This window comes from Geotrypetes seraphini, chromosome 12, assembly GCF_902459505.1.
Source record: "Geotrypetes seraphini chromosome 12, aGeoSer1.1, whole genome shotgun sequence".
Taxonomy (NCBI): Eukaryota; Metazoa; Chordata; class Amphibia; order Gymnophiona; family Dermophiidae; genus Geotrypetes; species Geotrypetes seraphini.
The window spans coordinates 56,537,671-56,561,187 of NC_047095.1; the positions used below are offsets into that span (position 1 = coordinate 56,537,671).

At 44.2% G+C, this 23,517-nt stretch overlaps 1 protein-coding gene across 4 annotated transcripts in view; it reads right to left on the reverse strand.

The window, feature by feature from the left end:
- Positions 1-677: 677 nt before the first annotated feature.
- LOC117346911 (cytokine receptor-like factor 1) overlaps positions 678-23,517 on the reverse strand; it is a 43,069-nt gene continuing 20,229 nt past the window's right edge. For 3 of the 4 annotated variants that reach the window (XM_033917159.1, XM_033917158.1, XM_033917160.1), the window contains 5 exons: positions 22,367-22,469; positions 20,572-20,689; positions 13,696-13,868; positions 9,429-9,577; positions 678-1,493 (listed from right to left, as the gene is read on the reverse strand). In XM_033917159.1, coding sequence (XP_033773050.1) covers positions 1,338-1,493; positions 9,429-9,577; positions 13,696-13,868; positions 20,572-20,689; positions 22,367-22,445 — 675 coding nt within the window. In that variant the 5' untranslated portion in view covers positions 22,446-22,469 and the 3' untranslated portion in view covers positions 678-1,337. The remainder of the gene's footprint in view (positions 1,494-9,428; positions 9,578-13,695; positions 13,869-20,571; positions 20,690-22,366; positions 22,470-23,517) is intronic. The other variant, XM_033917161.1, reaches the window with a different exon arrangement.

Genomic DNA, 23,517 nt, shown 5'->3' on the forward strand with positions numbered 1-23,517 from the left:
CATGAAAGGACACCATTTTCCATGTAGAAAAAGCTGGACTCGTGATGTTCACTTTTTCAACATGTACATATATGATCACTCCTGCTGCATATGCCGGCAAATACACATGCATTCCTGAAGGTATTTTAGAAAATATTCTGCACTGACATATTCATTTCTAAAATAGTACTGGAACTGATCCCAACCCAACCTAGACAACCCAATTCTGATCTCTACGATTTATGAAAAATGGGACTCTTAATGTCAATTCAGAATAAAATAAAATATCATACAATGAATCTATATGATTAATAATTCATCCATTGTTTCCCCCTGGCCTCATTTGAGGTAGAGAATGACACGGTGACAGAATTCATCACCATTTCCATCCCCGCAGAAAACCATCCCATGTCATTCTTTAGTGTCTCAACCTCAGTCCTTCTACACCAGCATTCTTCAATGCAAGGCTTGAGGGTCAGTGGCTGAGCCCATTCATACTCTGATTTTTGTGTGAGCCAACTATAGGATAATGAAGCCATTGAGACATCACTGATGAGGTTGGCTCTTGTTGGTGGAGTAAAGCATTATGACATCACAGTATCAGCTCTGGATACCAGAGACTGTCATTCTTTAGTGTCTATCTCAACCTCAGTCCTTCTACACCCGCATTCTTCAATGCAAGGCTTGAGGTCCCGTGGTTGTGTCCATTCATTTTGATTCTTCCCCCTCTCCTTAAAGAATGACATAGGGATGGTTTCCCGCGTTTATCTGCGGGGATGGGAACGGTGATGAATTCTGTCACTGTGTCATTCTCTAATTTGTAGTACTTTCCTGGTGGGAAAAATTAGATTTCAGAACTTTGGGATATTTTGTGAGCACAATAATGTTGTTGACTTTCAAACTTACTAGCTGTCACCCAGTGGCAAATTTCAAACAGTGGGGGAAAGAAGCTAGAGTGTCCATGAATGGGCACTAGGCACTCCTCTCCTCTTCACCCCCCCCCCCCAACATTAAAATTACCTTAGCTGGCAGAGATTCCCTAGCTCCAATAGCTATAGAAATCCAGGGTCCACCCAGATCACCACTAAGGCTGTCACCATACGTAAGCTGAGGTCTCACACATGCACAGACAGCCATGTTTTAGGTGATTTGGATGGAGTCTGGATTTCTACAGTTGGCGGGACTTGGGGATTTTCAACAAAAATAGGAAGATGTGTCTAGCTGCTGGGTGGGCCTGAGGCCGGTCCAGAAACACCCATGGCTACGTCCACGCTCCATTCTTTCAAAAATTGCCTTCATTGGGTGCATTATACTCAATACATTTTTTTTCAATCTCTTACGAAGGAGTTCTCTCGGCTTCAGTCCTGGGTTGTATTTATAGTTAAGGTTCTGCTCCAGTGACTCCACAAGCCTCTCTCGTTGGTGGTCTTGCAGCGAACTTGCAGGGTGTAATTTCTGTTTGGGGTCACATCATAGATGCTATAATTGGTTTGCTCACCCACGTCTGGCTCTTGCTAAAAAAAAAGGAGCAAGCGAGTCTGAATATCAGTGTATAAAATAGTGTCTTAAGTGCAAATAAGCACATAACTACAAATGAATTTCAAATAGCATCAAATAATGCCACTTAAGAGCTATTATTGGCGCTTAATTCAACAGTGAAGGTAGGTGGCACAACTGGCACAATGCAAAGTTACAAGGGCCGATTGAAAAGTAATGAGACTGCCTCTGGTTTTCTTTTCCAAGAAGTAGACACGGCAACGCTGTGCTGGTGCTGGCGAAGCGCCTTCATCGACGTTTCTGAACCTGCAGTTGGACTGCCATACTCTTCATCGTTGGGTCACGGCGAGAGGAAGAACGTCCCACGTTTCATCGTGGCAGATCGGGACGACGTGTCTGCGAGAGCACGCAGCCCGGCTAACTGTTTCGCCACCGCACGCTTGCCGCAACATTTCAAGGAGTTTCCTTACCACTCTTTCCGAGTTTAACACAAAGTTCACACTCCTCTGGCGTACTCTCACAGACACACCTTCCTCAGAGGCAGTCTCATAAGAACATAAGAATTGCCGCCGCTGGGTCAGACCAGTGGTCTGTCGTGTCCAGCAGTCTGTTCTCGTCAAACCCATGCTGCTCCTTGATAGATTGTGATCTCACTGGGACAGACAGGGAAAAATGCTTGAGGACCTGAATAAATTATCTACTCTTGACAACTCTAGAAATGACAATTGTTCTTCCATTGTAACTCCCATTAATAAATCTTTTGTAATCCGCCTTGAACCGCAAGGTAATGGCAGAATAGAAATCTCTAATGTAATGTAATATAAATTCATGTAAACTGTTCCGAATTCCCTTGGGAGAACGGTATCGAAAATTGATTAAATAAATGTGCTAAACCCCTCCACTGTGTGATGCACCAACCCGGGGAGGACAATTTTCAAAGGAACTGCCATAAGTAATTTTATCTATATGAATCAGTTCCTCTGAAAATCACTCGGGCTATTTGTGCTAACAGGCATCAATGTATTAAGGCAGGTCTCATGCTATACAGTGGAATCCATTTGCTAATAACACATGAGAGGCAATAGCACACCCTAACCAGGTCGTGTTCTATCACTCAGTAGGACGCATTATTTATTACAGCTCTCGTTTTATACCATGGAACTTTTTACGAGTCTACACACCATAGTGCTTTCTTGGTTACGGCCCCTGCGCTCTGGAATTCACTGCCTTGATTAACCTGTGGAGAACTTTCCCTCCTACATTTCAATAAAGAAATGGCCATTTCAATAGGCGTTCCCCTGGCTGATTGGAATCATATCCCTCTTGACTAGACTGTTGGCATGAATGCTTGCTTTCCTATTGATTTTGTACTTCCTTTCTTTATGGATTTGTTTTCTAATGCACCTGGCTTTGTCCTGCTCTGACAGCTTAAAGTAGTATAGTAAGTCGGAAATAAACGAACAAACACACACACTTAATGGCTTTAGTGCATGGTAATCTGATAGGGTTAGACCTACTGTAGCGTGCTAAGTGAACATTCAGAGGAGGCAAACTGGAAGGATGTGTTTAGGGCAGGAGAGCAAAGGTAAGCACACAGATAGCATTGGAGGAGAGTGGGGCACAGTGGTTAGAGACTATTCATCTTTAAGTTACCAGCTTTATTCCTTTTTTTCATCTCTATATATGCATATATCTTTTCTAAAAAATATATTCAATCTTTATAAGTGCTCAGTCTTGTATTTCCTGCACGGAGACCATGGCAAGAATATTCCAGGACCATCATCGCACTTATAGGTCCTTTGACTTAATCATGATAATCACCCTTAACTTTTCTATATCTGCTCACTTTAATTGGAATTTACTTTTCTCTTCTGTTTACAAAATTATGAATTAAAACAATAAATTTAAGCCTCAAAATTGGAAAAAATCCCACTTATCTCAATCGGCTTGGATGATTAGGTGATTAGGCGTCAATGCTATGGCTTCGTGATGATTTTTTTCTTCTTTGCCAGCTTCAACACCCTGAGGTTGTGGGTTCAAAAGCCATGCTGCTCCTTGTGACCCTGGGCAAGTCACTTAATCCTCCACTGTCCCAGGTATATTAGATAGATTGTGAACCCACTGGGACAGACAGGGAAAATGCTAGAAGTACCTGTATGTAAACTCCTTTGAGTGTGTTTGTAAAACTACAAAAAGGCAGTATACATGTCCCAATCCCCAGTGGTGTAGTAATGGTGAGGGAACTGCCCTGGGCACCATCTTGGTGGGGGTGCCGGTACCTCTCTGCCTCCCCCCCAAGCCGTGCTCACACCCTCTGTTCCCTGCCTCCCAGTACCTATTTCAAATATTCGCCAGTGCAAGCAATAACTTCGGGCCTGGCTCCCTTTGAAATCACTTCCAGGTCGTGGGGCCAGGAAGTGATGTCAAAGGGAAAACCAGGCTGGGGACGCTGCTCACGTTGGTGAAGCTTTTAAGAGGTACAGGGGGGGAAGGGAGGGCCTGAGTGTGGAGTGGAGGGTGCGGGGAAGTGCCAACACCCCAGGCGTTTCCTACTTTCGCTACGTTATCCAACCTTCACATTTACCCTTCCAGCAAAAATCTCCCACAGCCAAAGCAGACTTAAGAATCCAAGATAGCTCCTGAAAGCTCTTCGGTGGCCCAAACAACCTTGGTTTACCCTTCTACTTCAGCTGAGTGTCAAGGATCCAGTTCCTTCACAAATCTTTACATCTCTGCTGCAGTCAATGATTTATTTTACATCCCAATGTGCAATCTTTGCATCAGAAAGCTTGGTACCTTACTTCAGCAGATTTTAATCTTTCTAACTCAGTACAAGCCATTATAGCTGTTTCCAGAAAGCCTTCTCCTCAGCAATGCTATCAACAGAAGTGGACATGCTTCAATTCGTCACCAAGATGGTTGGTTCCTCCTCTTCTCTCCCTTCAGTGCTGGATTATCTTCTCCATTGATCCATTTCTGGGCTGGAAACTACTTCAGTCAAAGTTCACCTCAGTGCTATTAGTGTTTTGCATGTTCCTGTCAACAATAAATCTCTGACCACTCATCCGCTTGTTTCCTGGTTTATGAAAGGTCTTTTCAACTCCAAACCTTCGCTCAAGCCCCTCCAGTTGTCCTGGGATCTTAATGCAGTCCTCGCCAGTTTGATGAAGCCACCATTTGAACCACTGGCATCTACTCCTCTTAAGTTTCTCACTTGGAAAGTGGTCTTCTTGATTTCTAGCACTACCGCCCATAGAGTGAGTGAGCTTCAAGCATTGGTTTCTGAACCACCATACATAGTTTTTCATCATGCATAGGTGGTTCTCCTGACCCATCCAAAATTCCTTCCTAAAGAGAATAGTTAAGCTCTGGAACGTGTTGCCAGAGGATGTGGTAAGAGCAGTTAGCGTAGCTGGGGTTTTTTGGGTTGTTTGTTTGTTTTTTAAATAATTTTTTTATTGATAATGCAGCCAAAGTCACACCAAGAAACAAAAGTCATAATACAAGGTTATACAAGTACAGTGCAAACAGTCCAGGAAAGGGAACAGTAAACAATCAAGATGAATCAGCAAGGCCATGCCCGCCAGCAGAATACCCACAGAAAGCAAGAGTATAATAGCAATTGTGGGAGCAGACTCTATGGAACAACTAACGATGTGGCAGCTACCCCCCCTGGTGAACTAACCAAGGCTGCAATAACAATTTTGTAATAGAAAGAACAGACCCCCCCCACACACACACACACACTCATATCCAGTCTTACAGGCAGAAACTAGCCACGCCACATAATCCTCACACATCCCCCCCACATACACCAGCCATACACAAACCAAACACCCCGGCTTGAGAGTAGGTAGAAGTTATGGTGCCCCTGAGATCCAGGCAACCAAGATCACGGTCGGTCCGCGGGGGCAGCCCCTTCAGCCACCCTCTGGAACACCTTCCACAAAGAAACATAAAGGCGTTTATCAAGAAAGAATGCGGTCCAGTAGGTATATATTTCAAAAGTAGCCACCTCCTCCATCAGTTGCAGCCATTGTGGAAAGGAGGCCGGCGTAGGTTCCACCCAATGCCTGAGCAAGAGCTTTTTCACCAACAGGAGTGCCAGGTAAAAAACGTCCGGAGTGGGAGAGTAAATCCTCCGTTTAGCAATGCCCTCTGATCACCCAACAGCAGCAGGCCGTAATCCCGTGGCACCCGGAGCCCCACCAAGTCATCTAGAAAGGAAAGGACCTGAAGTCAAAGAGCCACATGAGGGCATACCAAAAACATGTGGACCAGGGTACCATCTGCCTTCTGGCAGTGTGAGCAAGTGGCATCTTCCCATAGACCCAGAGCCTTGCCCCGGGTTCTAGAGATGTAAGCACGATGCAGGATTTTAAACTGTGTTTATCTAAGGTCTGTGGAACCCACTAAGAGAGAGAGATTAGCAAAGAGCTCCAGAAATTGAGCTCTGGTGAAGTCGACTGCCAGGTCCTGGGACCACTGACCAACCACTTGTTCTAAATAGAAGGGCTTGGGAGCAGGCTTAAGAATTCTGTACCACGTGGCCAACTTGTTCATCTGGGAGGGAACCAGCACCAATTGTGCATCTAAGCTGCCAAGGGACCACTGTTCCCCCCATTTGTATACCAGGGATGCGTAGCTGGGAGCTCCCATCTGGCCTGTAATTGAAAGTGGGGAAAATCTCCATGCCCCCCTTGGCATGGTGCCGCAGACTGACACAGCCCCAGGATTCCCACAACTGGAACCTCGAGAGACCCATCCCCGGAGGAAAGGCCACGGGACGGACAAGCATCTCAGATAAGTGGTTTCTCACTTTTTGAACTTGTAGAAACTTTGATTTTGCTTGCTATTACCATCAGGTGGGAACACAATTGTGCGATGATGGCTCCCCTCATTCCAATATTTGGTCCAACGTTTTCACTTATGACCTGGGCGGAGGTGTACTGAGCACATTGTACAAAACAAAACAATTTTTATAAGCAGAATTTTGATACTGTTTGTTGCACTGCTTGTGAATTTAACTACATTTGGATTTAAAGCTTTAAATTATATAAATAGTGACTACAAGTTATTACTATATTCAGCCTTAGGAGGATATGATTTACTATAGCTGAAATGCTAATAGGTTTATATTTTAAAAATCTCAAGTATTTGAGTCAACATAATGGGGAGTGTGTGGTGCAGTGGTTCGAGCTACAGCCCCAGCACCCTGGGGTTGTGGGTTCAAATCCCGCACTGCTCCTTGTGACCCTGGACAAGTCACTTAAGGCACAAGTGGACTGGCAAAGACAGCAGAAGAATCACTATGCCTGCAGCACATAACTGAAACCCTGCCTAAGCTAAGTTCCTTGCAATATTTTTTGATTCTCGACAAGTGTTTCCAAGAATATAACGTATTAGAATATAAGCTAGAATCGAATGATTTACATTTGATAAGTTTGTATCTTAAAGCATCGTGTTTTAATCTCTTAGAGATTTTTATATTTACAATTTGATGTTTTTCCATTTGTATGTTTCAGCTCCATTTGTTGTGAACCACCTAGAACCATCTTGGTCTGGCGGTAACTAAGAATAAAATTATCATTATTATTACGTCAGGCAGGAGGGGGTGTGGGGCCAATGAGGTGTCTTCCCTTTCTAGTGCTTCACAGCGCCCAGGGATCTGAGGCCCCTTTCCCCTTTAAATGAACAATCAATAATACACTTGATTTTAAAAAATTTCAGGTTATTTGGGAGCCATTAACAAGATTCTGTAAAGATTGAAATTATTGCATAGAATAGTCATTTTTTCCCTTTTGTTCATACATGTCCAGGGTGGGGCGGGGTGGGTGGGTGGGGCGGGGTGGGTGGGTGGGAATATTTTATGATCTCTTTTGCTTATGAATAACTGTTGGGTATAGAAACATAGAAGATGACGGCAGATAAGGGCCATAGCCCATCAGGTCTGCCCACTCTACTGGCCCACCCCCAAGTCTACTATCCTAGGGATCCCACTCCTGGTGACAGGTTCCCTTGGCTTAACTCTCTAAGGGATCCCACATGGGCATCTCATTTGCTCTTAAATTCTTGCACGCTGTTTGCCTCGATCACCTGCACCGGGAGCTCGTTCCAAGGATCAACCACTCTCTCGGTGAAGAAATATTTCCTGGTGTCGCCATGAAATTTCCCGCCCCTGAGTTTGAGCGGATGCCCTCTTGTGGCTGAGGGTCCTTTGAGAAAGAGAATCTCTTCTTCCATCTCGATACGGCCGGTAGTATACGTAAACGTCTCGATCATGTCTCCTCTCTCCCTACGTTCCTCGAGTGAGTACAGCCGCAAATTTTTCAGCCTTTCCTCGTACGATAGATCCTTGAGCCCTGAGACTATCCTGGAGTTAGAATTTGATGATATATTAAGTGATGTTAACGTATAAATGATTGTATTATATGTTACACTTATTGTGAGCTTTAAAAATGAATAAAGATTAATAAAAAAAAAAATTTTTTTAATAATACACTTGATACATGGTTGTGGGAGAAAAACTTTCACTGCTAATTTTTCCTGAAGAATATACACAAGATAAGAATTACTAAAGAAAGGAATTTTTATAGCACAAGTCACTTAATCCCCCAGTGCCCCAGGTACATTAGGCAAAAGTGTGAGCCCACCAGGACAGACAGGGGGGGAAATGCTTGAGTACCTGAATAATTTGTAATTTGCATAGAATTGTAGGATATGCAGAATATAAATAAATAAAGAATAAATGAACCCCCCCCCCATCCCATATTCCCTCATCTAACTTGGCCTGTTTGTCTGCTTGATTTGGATTGTAAACAATATATGCGCGTAAAATGTTGCCCATAAATGCAGTCGTCCCCCCAAAGTACGATTTTCATGTGACCCGGTGACTTTCTCTTGAATGCTTAATGTACAGTGCTGCGTTTGTCTTGTGGCAACATGAAATGATGAGAAGTAAAGAATACTATTAAATTAATTATATATACACTTTTTTGTTATTTTTTTCTTTTCTATCCTGTAATCTTATTGTAAACCAGCTAGATATTAATTTGATGGTTGGTATATCAAAATCAATAAACTTGAAACTTGAAACTTGATGACCACACATTGTATTGAAATGCATTTAACTGGACGTTAATGAGGCCAGGAAGCACTCGTTCGCAACGCAGAGAAAGAAAATGATAGCCAAAACACGTTTTCACCGGGTCAGGGGCAACCTTTGTGTACATATGCCAGGCACATTCGTCCCCTTACTTTCAGTTTGTCAGGGCAAATTAACTATGCATATAATTTGCATATCATTTGAGCATCGCTTTGCTGGTTTTTTTGTGTGCGTTGCATTTTGACATTTATAGACGGTCCCTACTCAGAAGAGCTTACAATCTAACTTGGACAGACAGACATGACATATAGGGTTGGGGATGCAGAACCCAAGGTGAGAGGGAGTTAAGAGTCGAAAGCACTCTCAAAGACGTGAGTTGACATTTATAGATGGTCCCTGCTCTGAAGAGCTTACAATCTAACTTGGACAGACAGACATGACGTAGAGGATTGGGGATGCAGAACCCAAGGTGAGAGGATTTAGGAGTCGAAAGCACTCTCAAAGAGGTGGGCTTTTAAACGGGCCCTGAACATTGCCAGAGGCGGAGCCTGCCGTAAGGATTCAGGCAGCTTGTTCCAAGCATATGGTGCAGCAAGGCAAAAGGGATGGAGCCTGGAGTTGGCAGTTGATAAGAAGGGCACAGATAGGAGAGAGTTACCAGCTGAACGGAGCTTTTGCGCTTGGCTTTGATCATCAACCTCTACACGCTTAATGTGGATAACAATGGCATGACTCTTTTTGGGATCTTGTTGGATCGGCCACTATTGAAAACAGGATACTAGACCTGTTGGACCTTCAGTCTGTCCCAGTATGGAAACTCTTATGTACTTATGTTCTCATGACTTACTTCCCAGGCGTCACTTCCATCTTCCTGGTACCGAAGTTCAAAGGTCAGTGGGAAGAAGGAAGCCTCCACACCAGGTGGATATGTCCATTCCACATACACATGGGAGGCGTGACCGCTGCCATTTAGGCCAACCGGGGGCTCTGTTCTGGCTGAAAGGAAAGAGAATCCACAGTCACAGTATGTTTGAAGGAAGAGGGTGATTTCAAAACAGCAGCACCTCGCCAGTCTTTTAATCTGTAAACTCGACAGTGAAGGGGAAACCGAGTTCAACCCACTGTCAAGGACGGAGGCGAGAGGAGAAGCAGTTGAGAAACTTCACTGAGGAAGTAAGAGTCAATTCACCAAAATAGATGATGAATCCTGCATCGGTTATTGACACGACCACACCCAGGTTTCACACTTGAACATAAGAACATAAGCAATGCCTCCGCTGGGTCAGACCAGAGGTCCATCGTGCCCAGCAGTCCGCACATGCGGTGGCCCAACAGGTCCAGGACCTGTGCAGTAATCCTCTATCTATACCCCTCTATCCCCTTTTCCAACAGAAAACTGTCCAATCCTTTCTTGAACCCCAATACCGTACTCTGCCCTATTACGCTCTCTGGAAGCGCATTCCAGGTGTCCACCACACGTTGGGTAAAAAAAACTTCCTAGCATTTGTTTTGAATCTGTCTCCTATCAACTTTTCCGAGTGCCCTCTTGTTCTTTTATTATTCGAAAGTTTGAAGAATCTGTCCCTCTCTACTCTCTCTATGCCCTTCATGATCTTGTAAGTCTCTACCATATCCCCTCTAAATCTCCTCTTCTCCAGGGAAAAGAGACCCAGTTTCTCCAATCTTTCTCTATCTCTCTCTTTTTCTCTCTCCCTTTCTCTCTCTCCCTTTCTCTCTCTATTTCTTTCTCTCTCTCTCTCTCTCTCTCTCTATTTCTCTCTCTCTCTCTCTCTCTCTCTATTTCTCTCTGTCTCCCTTTCTCTCTCTCTTTCTGTCCCTCTCTACTCTCTCTATGCCCTTCATGATCTTATAAGTCTCTATCATATCCCCTCTAAGTCTCCTCTTCTCCAGGGAAAAGAGACCCAGTTTCTCCAATCTTTCTCTATCTCTCTCTTTTTCTCTCTCCCTTTCTCTCTCTCCCTTTCTCTCTCTATTTCTTTCTCTCTCTCTCTCTCTCTCTCTCTATTTCTCTCTCTCTCTCTCTCTCTCTATTTCTCTCTGTCTCCCTTTCTCTCTCTCTTTCTGTCCCTCTCTACTCTCTCTATGCCCTTCATGATCTTATAAGTCTCTATCATATCCCCTCTAAGTCTCCTCTTCTCCAGGGAAAAGAGACCCAGTTTCTCCAATCTCTCAGCGTATGAAAGGTTTTCCATCCCTTTTATCAGCCGTGTCGCTCTTCTCTGAACCCTCTCGAGTAACGCCATATCTTTCTTAAGGTACGGCAACCAATATTGGACGCAGTACTCCAGATGCGGACGCACCATCGCCCAATACAACGGCAGGATAACTTCTTTCGTTCTGGTTGTAATACCCTTCTTGATTATGCCTAGCATTCTATTTGCCTTCTTAGCGGCCGCTGCGCACTGTGCCATCGGCTTCATTGTCATGTCCACCATTACCCCCAAGTCCCTTTCTTGGGTACTCTCCACATTAAGGGATTCAATTAACTCAGAATGGGATTTAAAAGACATTCATAAAATAAAACCCAGAAGCAGTAAAAGATCAGGCTTGAGCAGACACTCACTGAAGCTGCATCTGTTTTGTGCAATCTTATAACCAACACGCCTAATCCATCTCTTTGCCCTGCTACAGCTGCATTTAAGCTCCCCATTATACATTTAGGGGCATTTAAAAACAAGAAAAACGTCCCCAAACCCGCCTAAGGGCTAGATTCACTGAGCTTCCCTTTGCTGGGCAATCCGTGGCTGAGTCTTCCCGGGTGACCGATTCACAACGCGTCCTCATGCAAATTGCGGCAATCGGAGGCACGCCCCGCACTGACCGCACGGATCACTGCAGAGCAATCCTGACGCATGTGCAGACCATCTTCTTTGCCTGTAGATGGTCTGCACATTAGAGGTCTGCATGGGAACGGGGGTCGCGGGAATCCCCCCTAACTCATGGGACTCCCATGGGGAACCCCTCTGGCCCACGGGACTCCCACGGGGACCCCCCTCTAGCTAACGGGACTCCCAGGGGGATGGAAGGCTTTGGAAGCAGGGTCCATCCATATAATATATAGTAAGAGAGGGAGTTTATAAGTTAATTACCTGAACAGAAAACAAAAAAAGGGTTCCACCAAAGAGATTCCACAAGGAAAACAGCAAAAGAAACTGTGGAATTGATGATCCTGTCAGAAGTAATTGCTGCTTTTTATGGGGACGGGTAGGGATGGAGGTAATTCCTTGCGGAGATGGGTGGGGACGGAGAGGATCCTGGCGGGGACAGAGAGGATCCTTGTGGGGATGGGTGGGGATGGAGAGGATACGGGCAGGGATGGGTGGGATTTCTGTCCCCGCGCAACTCTCTACTGCGCACGTGCCTGCTCTCCGTGGCATAAACTGCTTTTTGACTTTTTTGCACTTTTACTCCCGAGGTCAAGCATCTATCTAGGATGACTCCAAGTATTTTTATGGTGGGGTTGATAGGATAATCTAGGCCGTTTAGTTTCAGGGAAGTGTATGTTATGCCCTAAACATCCATTAATTCAATTGTAATTAAATGAAAATGGTGGTGCCACTTTATTGAAAATCCTCTTTCGTTGAGATCTGAGAGTCTGCTAGACCGCAGCTGTGGAATTACTCTGCCTTCGGCAAATAGTCACACTTCCCAATGCCTGCTGGGCATCACCACAAGTGTGCAGCCGGTGACTTGGATCTTGACAGTTCAAGACAAGGACACAAGATGGATTTCAGTTTAATCTAACTCACCACTTAAGGTAACAAAGTGGCTGTAATTACAGTTTGCTCACCATGTTTACCAAAGATCTGATACCTCTATTCAAGCCTCAGATTTAGTAAGCAAATAATACTTCTACCAAGAATTTGCTTCATTAAAAAATCGCTCAGGTCTTGCACCTCCATTTATAACCATTAAAAATGCTGGAATATTTTTGCTATCTGAAATTTGCCTCCCCCACCTCCCCCCAATTGCTTTTGCCTGGAATAAAAGTGAAGTCAAACTTTAATGAATTCTTCCAAAAACACCTCAAAAGTGGCATAAAGGAGGATGTCCGGGGAAATCTGGACGTAGTAGTGGACAATTCAGGATAAACTTGGCAGCACAGCAAAGACTCGACACTGACAGTGATTCGGCAATTATGCCTTTATCAAGAGTCTATGAAATAAAATTACAGTGTCGAGTCTTTGCTGTGCTGCTACCAATAAAGTTTATCCTGAATTGTCCACCACTGGGTGATGGATATCTTTTCCTCATGACTCTTCTATTTGAATTGTTGTTATCCTCCACATAGTGTCACAGAAAGCCTGGCATTTCAACAATAACAAGAGACTCTCCACAGGAGAATCCAGGTGAAGCAAACAGCAGAGACCAGCCAATGTATATTCAAGAATTGTTATTCAAAACCCAACACAGACTGTGTTTCAGCCAAAAGGCTTACCCCAGGGCTCCAACAATCTCAACAAAAAATTCACACGTGTTGGCTTTTGAATAGCAACTCTTGGAATATACATTGGTTGGCCTCCACTGTTTGCCTCACCAGTGGCAGTCCAACACCATCATTAAATGGATAACGACAGCCGTTAGCTAGATAAATGGCCTTGAATACTGATGGGAATAAAAGGCCTCAACACGTAAGGCCAACAAGGGTTCACTTTTTTTTTACAATAAGTCTCTTTCCAAATCCCTAATTCCAGATATAGAATAGACAATAACACAAAAAACTAAGCTGCCAAAAGAACGGTAATTTCAAATCCTTATAATTTCTACGTAGACAAAAAGTGTGCTCTTCCTCAGCTGTGCTGCCGTAAGAGGTTTCTCACAGCCTGAATGGGCAAAGAGACCTAGGCGCTTCCCTGTAGAAGAGGCATTCTCTTTTTCACAACACTAGTACAGGGACAAATGGCAAAGTCTAAGGGTATTCCAACATAAGGGGACAAAAGGATCAAATATTCCGTAGAGAAGCTTGAAGATTATGCATGCGCATTTGAACTGGATCCTAAAAAGAACTGGGAGCCGGTGAAGCTTTTTCAACAAAGGGGAAACATGATCATACTTTCGTTTCCCAAAAATGAGCTTAGCTGATTTACACTTACCTACTTCTTCTGTGTTAAAGACCAGCTTCTTTGACCTCTGATATCCAAACTGATTAAAAGTTTCCAGCCAAACTTCATAAGTGAAATACAGATAGAGATTGGCACGACTGAAGTAGCAGGAGTTTGGGCCAGCGGTGACATAATCCTTACATTCTTCCGCTGTTTTCATTCTGCTAAATCCAATTAGTTGAGTGTGTCAATTTCATAGCAATGGAATTCGAGATAAATTTCAGCTTTTTAGTATTTGTCTAACAAGATCAATTCTCCCAGAAAGGAGAAAGGATTGAGTGAAAGGTGTTGCAATCTAAGAAAAGGTACCAAGTCTTAGTGCAACTTGAGAAATACCAGTTGGGTTCTGTTTATAAGTAAGCATTTTTGTTAATTGAAACGGTACATCTCTGGCACATGAAATGGTAAGATGTGATCTGTTGCATTTGAATCGGCATCTTCCTAATTACTTATTGTTTATTTTGAGCTTCTAGTCTGTTAGTAATGACTGGGGAGTCAATTCAGAGCGGTTTGCATGAGCTTCTGTAAAGGTGTTACAATACAGAGTTGCAAAGAGCTTCTGTAAAGGTGTTACAATGGTGACGCGTCAAAACCACGGAGGACAACGGTGCACCGACAATCCCGCGCTGTATTTGAGCGCAGGACAAATGCTCACCGCCGCTTTGAGGCCTTCCCTTTTTCACTCTAAGGGGAGGGGGTGAACCCCCCATTACACTTAGAAGTCCTCACACTCCCATTGTGGGGGGGACCCCCCTGCCCACTACACTGAAAGCTCCCGAACAGCGAAAAGAACGGGAGTTTTCAGTGTACTGGGTGGGTTCACCCCCCCAATGGGAGAGCGAGCAGTTCTACGTGTAGTCGGGGGGGGGGGGGGGTTCCCTCCACACACCCCCTCACAGCATAAAATGGAAAGTCTGAAAGCAACAGCACGCATTTCTCTTGCACTCAAATGTTGGCATGGGATTGTTGGAGCACCGTTGCCCACCGCGCTTTTGACGGTGTATCATTGTAATACATGGGCTCTGTACAATACAAAGGCTTTATATTGAGTTAACAGGGGCTTCTATAGCAGTGAGGTATTAACACCAGCATTATTATGCCATAATCAGTCGTCCTACTTATGTTATTTATTTAATTCATTGTCCCCCAAAGAACTCACAATGGTTTACAGGTTAAACATACATATAGTATTATATAGTTGACAGGTTACAATTTGACATAATTACAGAACAGGTTTACTATACAAGGTTGTATCCTAATTTGATACAAACTAGGGATCTAGTCCAAATAGAGTTTACCAGGTTACAATTTGCATAGTTCTCCTTGGCAGTGCACATTTTTTAAAAATAAGTTTTTAACCTAATGTGACACATATTGAGATCTAGTGCCAGTATACATTTCTCTGTAATCCATAATGGCTATTTCTCCTTTGTGTGTAAGGGAGCTTGCTAAAATGTGATAGCGTACCGGCACATCGATCATCCTACTTATACGCATAAGTTTATACCAAATCAATCATCCTACTTAGCCAGCAGAATAATTCAGTTTCTAAGACTTGGTCCCTTTTCTTGGATAATGACACAAACAGCAGCGGGGACAGTATTGTGTACTGCCATCTGGGAAGGACATGGCTCTCATTCCTGGGTCGTGCTTTCCACTCTGTGGCCTAGCCAGGACTGTGAATGCTGAGGAGGAAGTGTTCACATCTCCCCAGCCCTTGCTCAAAGCCGACACCTAGTGGTTGGGCTCTTGTTTCTGGGGTGACGATAGGAGCCTATTCTATAAAACAGAGGTGCCCAACCTTAACCCTTGCCCTATCGGGTTTTCTGGATTTCCCTAATAAATGTACATAAATGTTCTCAAGTTTGATTGAATTTGAAAGTGGAGGCAAATCCAGTAGACAACGGCGTGCAGAAGATAATTGAGAACCGATACAGGTAAGATTAGGCACTGAATACAGTGTTTTATTGAAAGGATGAACTTTTCATGAATTTTAACTTTTTCTATGTGTTGAATAGATTTGGGGGGGGCTTCACTGTTTGGGAGAATAATTGTGTGTATGTTTAGTATGAAATAATGTTATAATATGTTTTAAAGGTTTTGATGGTACTATATTATTATAATAAATGACAAATTATTTATAAGCATAAGAAGCAGTGTGAAACATAGCTCTCATTTGGGTATTTTGTTTATGTAATAAATGTACATGAGATCTATTTGCATACAATGGAGGACATGCATGCAAACGGATCTCATGCGGGTTCATTGGGGAAATCCTGAAAACCTTTACATTACATTACATTAGTGATTTCTATTCCACCAATACCTTGCGGTTCAAGGCGAATTACAAAAAAGTTTTCAGAGATTACATAAAAGTTTACAGGAATAGCATAAGAGATGTCCTAAGAGTTACATAAGAATTACCAGAGAGTTGTCGAGATCTTAAGGTGGTAAGTGTTGGGTAAATAGCTGCATTTTAGCATTAGTTGGTAGTTAGAAGCATAGTAATAATAATAATAATAATAACAGTTTATATACCGCAATACCGTTAAGTTCTATGCGGTTTACAGAAGATTAGTGGGGTACAAGTTGAGTTGACGTACAAGTTGAGTTAACTTAAGGGATGTGGGAACAATGGGGTATATTAACAATATAACAATGTAACAATAGTAGAGTATATTAAGGGTATAGAGTGGGTAGGTGGGGTTTGGGTAGGAACTGGTCGTGTTGCGGATCTCGAGGACTAAGGTTGGACACCATTGGACACCATTGCTATAAAGGAACATAGGTTTTTACTTTCCTTTACAGAATGCTACTGTAACCATAAAAATACATGTTTATAAGTTAGGCCTGAGCAATGATGCCAGCCATAGAGCTGACACCAAGGGCCAGATTCTATAATCAGTGCCTAACTCGGTAGGTGTCTAGAAAAGCAGCTAGGTGCCTTTATAGAATCGGGCCTAGCAGAGCCTAAATAGGCACCTTAAACGTCAGTATATTAAGCCAGGGTTTTCTTGCCCTAAAATAACAGCGCCTCACTCAATCCACACCCAAACTGCCCCAAATCTGCCTCTAACCATGCCTACCTTGCCGGTAGGTACTGGTTGGCACCTCACTGTAGATGCCTACATCACAGTGGTTGGCGCCTACCGGCAAATTAATTTTTTTAATCATTTTTAAATGCGTTTTTAATGGCATTTTCAATTATCAGTGCCAATTGGCTAGGCATGTCGATCTAGGCGCCTAACTTTGAATCAGGGTCCGAGTGTGTGCATCTAAGTTTCAGTGATGTGCATGTAACTTACTGTATTCTACAACTTATGTGCATATGTACAAGTCCCACCCATGCTTCGCCCAGTTTCTACCTGTAAAATACAGAACAGTGCTTATGCACATATGCCAATGATTTGCACACATACTGCAACTGGCGAGTGTTGGCACAGATAGACTTATCCTCCACCTGGACAGCTATCTGAATAAAGTTAGGACAGTATGACTAACTGGGAAGAGTTTTCCGAATTTAATGATCAGCACCGGCAGGATCCCATACTTTTTGGGAGCACGGCTAAGGTGGTTCTTCAAGGGGACTGTATAGCATATGTTATTGATCGCAATAGACGCTTGTCTAGGGGCATAGTTCATTTGGAAAGAGAATTAGCTGTAGCTAAACGCCGATATACTCAACAGCCGTCCCGTGCTAACAAGGAACGCCTCATTTCTGTAGAGACGGCCTTAAATTCATTTATACATGAGCGCACAGTTAAGATGTTTTACCAGAAGTTTCAATACCATCATTATGGGAACTGATCGGGGAAATTGTTGGCACGTTTGACCAAACAAGCACGGAGAAAGCACTTTGTCTTTGGTCTTAGAAATGGCCTGGGTCAGTTACACCATTCTACCGACCAGATAGCGCAATTATTCTGCGACTACTTTAAGGGTATGTATGGTTGGTGGGACTCGGGGACAGAGCCTCCCATTTGGGATTATTTGGAGGATTCCGGCCTTCCTAAATTGCTAGAGCAGGACGTGCAGTCTTTGAATGTACCAATCACTATTAAAGAATTACAGAAAGCCATTCAGACCCAAAGGAATTATTTGGCCCCAGGGACAGATGGCTTTACGGACGAATTTTATAAGTTACTAGTTCCCCAGATTGGGCCCCCGTTACGTGAATACTATGCTCGGGTAGTTGAGGAAGGGCGATTACCGGAGGCCTTAATCACTTTAATATTGAAACCTGGGAGGTAGGAAACAGTTCCTGATTCCTACAGACCTATCTCGCTTCTGGATATGGATATAAAAATTTTGTCCAAAATACTCGCAGATCGATTAGCGCTCCTCTTTCGCAATATCATTGCCCTGGATCAAGTGGGTTTTGTGAGAGATATACAGGCAGTCCATAATGTCTGTAAGGCGAAACTAACTCTGGCACATATGCAGGCTCAATACATACCAATGTTGTTACTTAGTTTAGATGCCGCACAAGCCTTCGACCAAGTAGACTGGACATATTTATTTGAGGTGCTTGACTACATCGGATTAAATGGTTGGTGTGCTCGGGCGATACAGACTTTATACATGAATCCGAGAGCACGTCTCCTGGTTAATGATGTAATCACTGACTCATTCCTCATTGAGAGAGGCACTAGGCAGGGCTGTCCCCTGTCCCCTATGTTATAAGAACATAAGCAATGCCTCTGCTGGTTCAGACCTGAGGTCCATCGTGCCCAGCAGTCCACTCACGCGGCGGCCCAACAGGTCCAGGACCTGTGTAGTAATCCTCTATCTATACCCCTCTATCCCCTTTTCCAGCAGGAAATTGTCCAATCCTTTCTTGAACCCCAGTTATTATGTTGTATTAGTATACATTACCCTATTTTATCTTTGGAAACTGCCTTGTATTCTGATTTGACAGTATATCAAATTTTTAATAAAACTTTAAAAAAACTTGATGTTGGGCCGTGTCTGGGCATGGGCACCGAATATCGAGGTATGTGCAGGTGGCCTGCTCTTATCTGGTTCAGGGCCAACATTCAGCCCTTAATTGGACAAGCGAAACCAGTAAAGATGCGTTCTATGCGGTCTGAATGGTCCAGTAACTTTATCCAGTTAAGTGCTGAATATTGGCACTTCACCCCGTAAGCGCCATCTCCTCCACACCGCCCACAGTAGAGCTGGTTTCAGTTTAGGCAATTAGAGGGGATACTCAGCAGCACTATTCCGTTAAGTGTCACTGAATACCTTGGAGAACCCTACATGGGCAAGAGCTGCTCCTGCCCAGTGCAATCTCTTTGAACATCATAGAAACATAGAAACATAGAAATAGACGGCAGATAAGGGCCAAGGCCCATCAAGTCTGCCCACCCCAGTGATCCTCACTATCTATCTTTGCGGATAGATCCCACATGTCTATCCCATCTGGCCTTAAAATCCGCCACACTGGTGGCCTCAATAACCCGAAGTGGAAGACTATTCCAGCGATCAACCACCCTTTCAGTGAAGAAGAACTTCCTAGTGTCACTGTGCAGTTTCCCGCCCCTGATTTTCCACGAATGCCCCCTTGTTGCCGCGGGACCCTTGAAGAAGAAGATGTCTTCTTCCACCTTGATGCGGCCCGTGAGATATTTGAATGTCTCGATCATGTCTCCCCTCTCTCGACGCTCCTCGAGTGAGTAGAGCTGCAAATTCCCCAACCGCTCCTCGTACGGGAGCTCCCTGAGTCCCGAGACCATCCTGGTGGCCATTCTCTGGACCGACTCCAGTCTCAGCACATCCTTGCGGTAATGCGGCCTCCAGAATTGCACACAGTACTCCAGGTGCGGTCTCACCATGGATCTATATAGTGGCATAATGACTTCAGGTTTACGGCTGATGAAACTCCTGCGTATGCAACCTATGATTTGCCTTGCTTTGGATGAAGCTTGCTCCACTTGGTTTGCCGACTTCATGTCTTCTCTGACAATCACTCCCAAGTCTCTTTCTGCTACAGTTCTTGTCAGGATCTCGCCATTTAGGGTGTAGATCTTGCATGGATTCTGGCTTCCCAGGTGCATGACTTTGCATTTTTTGGCATTGAAACTGAGTTGCCAGGACCTAGACCAGTGCTCCAGCAGAAGTAAGTCATGCACCATATCGTCTGTCATTGCTTTTTTGTCTGTTGTGCTTTTGCTCACTACATTGCACAGTTTGGCATCATCGGCAAACAATGTTATTTTACCTCGAAGCCCTTCTGTCAGGTCTCTTATATCGACCCCTTAAGCTTTATTGGAGGCCATAGTACCAATGACTGAGAGCGACTGACACACCTGCCATTTTGGGTGGGCCCAGAGTACATACGACTGGGCCCTTCTAAAACTCCCCACCACCACTACTACCTTAATCTTAATAAACATTACAAATCTTTCCATGCCTGCGGTCCAGTAATTCCCCTCCCCTCCTCCACTCTACCTAAGAATCACTGGAGGCTTTCTTCAGGCTTTCCTCTGCCTTGTCCCGCCCGTGTCACCTCCTGTTTCCTCCAAGGCGGGATGTAGCAGAGGAAAGCCAGTGAGGCTGGTGCAGCCAGCAATCTGTTCTCAGGTAGAGCAAGGAGAGAAGGTTCAGGGGGGGGAGTTCCTAGGCCTTGGGCAGGGGAGAAACAGATGTTGGATCTGGGCACGGAGGAGCATGGGATGGGGGAGTGAGTGGCTACCACTGAGGTGCTCTGGGGACCTAGTTGGCCACCAGACTGGGTAGTCCTGAGCCAAGAATCGGTGGGCCTGTGCCCACTCAAGCCCACCTGTAGCTACACCACTGGCTGACACGTCATAGCCAGTACAAGTCAGAATTCACTCCAGAACCAGGCCTAATGTGTCTCTTGCATACCTTGTTTTATACATGAGGCTGTATATGGTGCTAGGTTCAGCCCCATCCACTGGGGTCCAGTGACACGACATGCTGTGTGGATAGAGCACAGAGCAGTGAAGATCTACAACTGGGGCTCCTGCAAAGGAGAAAATGTGCTAGTTTTACCAGTAATGCAATTGAATATGATTCCACCCTGTACACCAGTGCTGTAGCCAGGACTGATGTTTTAGTGGAGCCAAGATGAACAAGGGTGGGCACTAAGCTGCTTAAACTTATTTATTCATTCATTCAGTTTTCTATACCATTGTCCCAGGGGAGCTCAGAACGGTTTACAGCAGTGATCTCAAACTCGCGGCCTGGGGGCCACATGCAGCCTGCCAGGTACTATTTTGAGGCCCTCGGTATGTTTATCATAATCACAAAAGTAAAATAAAACAGTTTCTTGATCATATGTCTCTTTAGCAATAAATTACAATATTATTAGTAAGACTTAGCCAAAAGGAAAGATTTATAAACTATAATGAGTTTTACCTCATGCAAAATTGTCATTTCTTGAATAAGACATTCACTATTTTTTTCTGAGGCCCTCCGACTACCTACAAATCCAAAATGTGGCCCTGCAAAAGGTTTGAGTTGGAGACCACTGCTTTAGAGTTCTCCTGTCATTGGCAGAGGTCACTGCCAGACTGGAGGGGCCATGGCCCATCCATGCATATGTGCCTGATTGGAACTCTTTGCTTTATATTCAAGTTACCTATAAAATTATTCATTTAATATACAAAGCCTACAGTACATAAAACCAAACATGAAATATAGTTTGTGAAACGAACCATTTCTACATTCTTTAAAGGTAATTAATACAAGGCGAAACGAATCCAGTGGATCCATTTACCTAGTCATCTCCGAGAAGAATCAGTATCAGAACGATTTAAAAGTTCACTAAAAAGTTTCCTTTTTGTTGCCGCTTTCGGGAATGAAAGCTGCTACTATTTGGGATTTTGCCAGGCACTTATGACTTGGATTGGCCTCCGCGAAGATGGGATAGTGGGCTAGATGGACCATTGATCTGATCCGGTAAGGCTATTCTTATGTTCTTATGACAAGTTCCTAAAAGAAAAGCCCAGCAACCATTATTAAGGTGGACCTGGAATCTTGATAGTTATTGGGAGTCTATTAGGTTCTAGTGATCTACATTTGATGGTCTTTAAGACTGTCTGGAGGTGAGGGATTTTATTGTATTCATCCTTTACACTTGTAAGACTAATGCAAGGTTTGTGCTCTGGAATTCAATTCTGTGGGTTCATATACAGTAACGCGGAAGACAAAGGCGCGTGCTGACAACTGAGCGCAAGATGGAGGCGTGCGCCGAAGAAAAAGACTGTTTTTAGGGGCTGTGACGGGGGGTTTTGTTGGGGAGCCCCCCCCCCCCCGTCCTGCAGAACTTGCCTGTCCCTCACAATTGAAAAATGTGACAGTAAAACAGCACCCTCTATTGGTGAGACTGTGGGTGGAGGACTCCTGCTCAGCTTAGAGGGAACAGTGGTTGTAACCCCCCACATTTTAGGGAAAAAGTAACTTTTTCCCTAAAAACAGGGAAAAAGTTTAGTTTTCAGTAAAATGTGGGGGGTTACAACCCCCCAAACCCCCCACAACGTGGTGCGATCTGTATTAAGTAAAGTGGGGGGGGGTTCCCCCCCACACCTCCCGTCGTAGCCTCTAAAAACAGTCTTTTTCTTTGGCGCGTGCCTCCGTGCTGCGCTCAGTTGTCTGCTCGCGCTTTTGACCTGACACCATTCTGTGTCTTCAGCTTTACCTGGTAGTTGCAGGTACCTTCCTGGGACCCTTGCTATATAAGCCCAGACGAACAACAGATGGATCAACAACTCAGCCATCCAGGAAACATGAAGTGCTGGTTACTACAAAGAAAATGAAAAGGCAAATGTGGCTATGGAGATGGCGGATATAGTGCTACCACTCTTGACAGAAATGCTTCCTTCTAACTGGATGCAAGAAACGAGAGCTTTTAGCTGAATGTGCGAGATTTCTTTAACTATGCATGTGTAGGGTAACCTGCCCTGTTCCACACCCCCAACCCCACTCAAACCTCGTCTCTTCGGACCAAGTCCGGAGTGCATCTACGTATGCGCCGATGCGATGAGGTCGCGTGAATGTGCGTGATGTCACCGCATCGCATCCGATCCAGACTCGGCCACGATCTCAACAGCTTTTCAAAACCTAGACAAAGTGCCGGGTTCTGAAAAGCCGTCCACATGCCCGGACAAATCCGGACGCCTGGTAAGCCTACGCATGTGCAGTAATTGCATATCATGACACTGTAAATACATAAAACCTATCCAGCCCGACCAATCCCAACCCAACATCCAACACTCTCTATACCCTTAATACTCTCTAATATTCTTATAGTTACCAAACGTTATCTAAAACCCCATAATTCACCCTATTCCTGTCTCCTAAAGACTTCTACTTCCCGTTGGTAACTCTTTTACCCGACATTTTTATTACCTTAAAAATTTTAAGTCATCGCTTATTTTATTCCTTCAAATTTTGAATGTAATTCTTGTTTTAGTTTGGATGTAATCCGCCTTGAACCGCAAGGTAATGGCGGAATAGAAATCACTAATGTAATGTAATGTAAGCAATGGTTTTTATCATCAGCCACAAACCATTACTAATCATTTATAGAGTGCTGCTAAATGTACACAGTGCTGTATACTTTACTTTCTCTGCCCCTAGTGGGCTCCCAATGCAGAAATGGAGGGCTAAGTGATTTACCCAGGGTCCTAAGGAACTGCAGTGAGAATCGAGTCCGGTTCCCCAGGATCTCAGTTTGCTGCACTAGAGAAAGGAAAATGGTAAAACCAGAGGACATAATTTGAGGTTGAGGGGTGGTAGATTCAGGGGCAATGTTAGGAAATTCTACTTTACGGAGAGGGTGGTGGATGC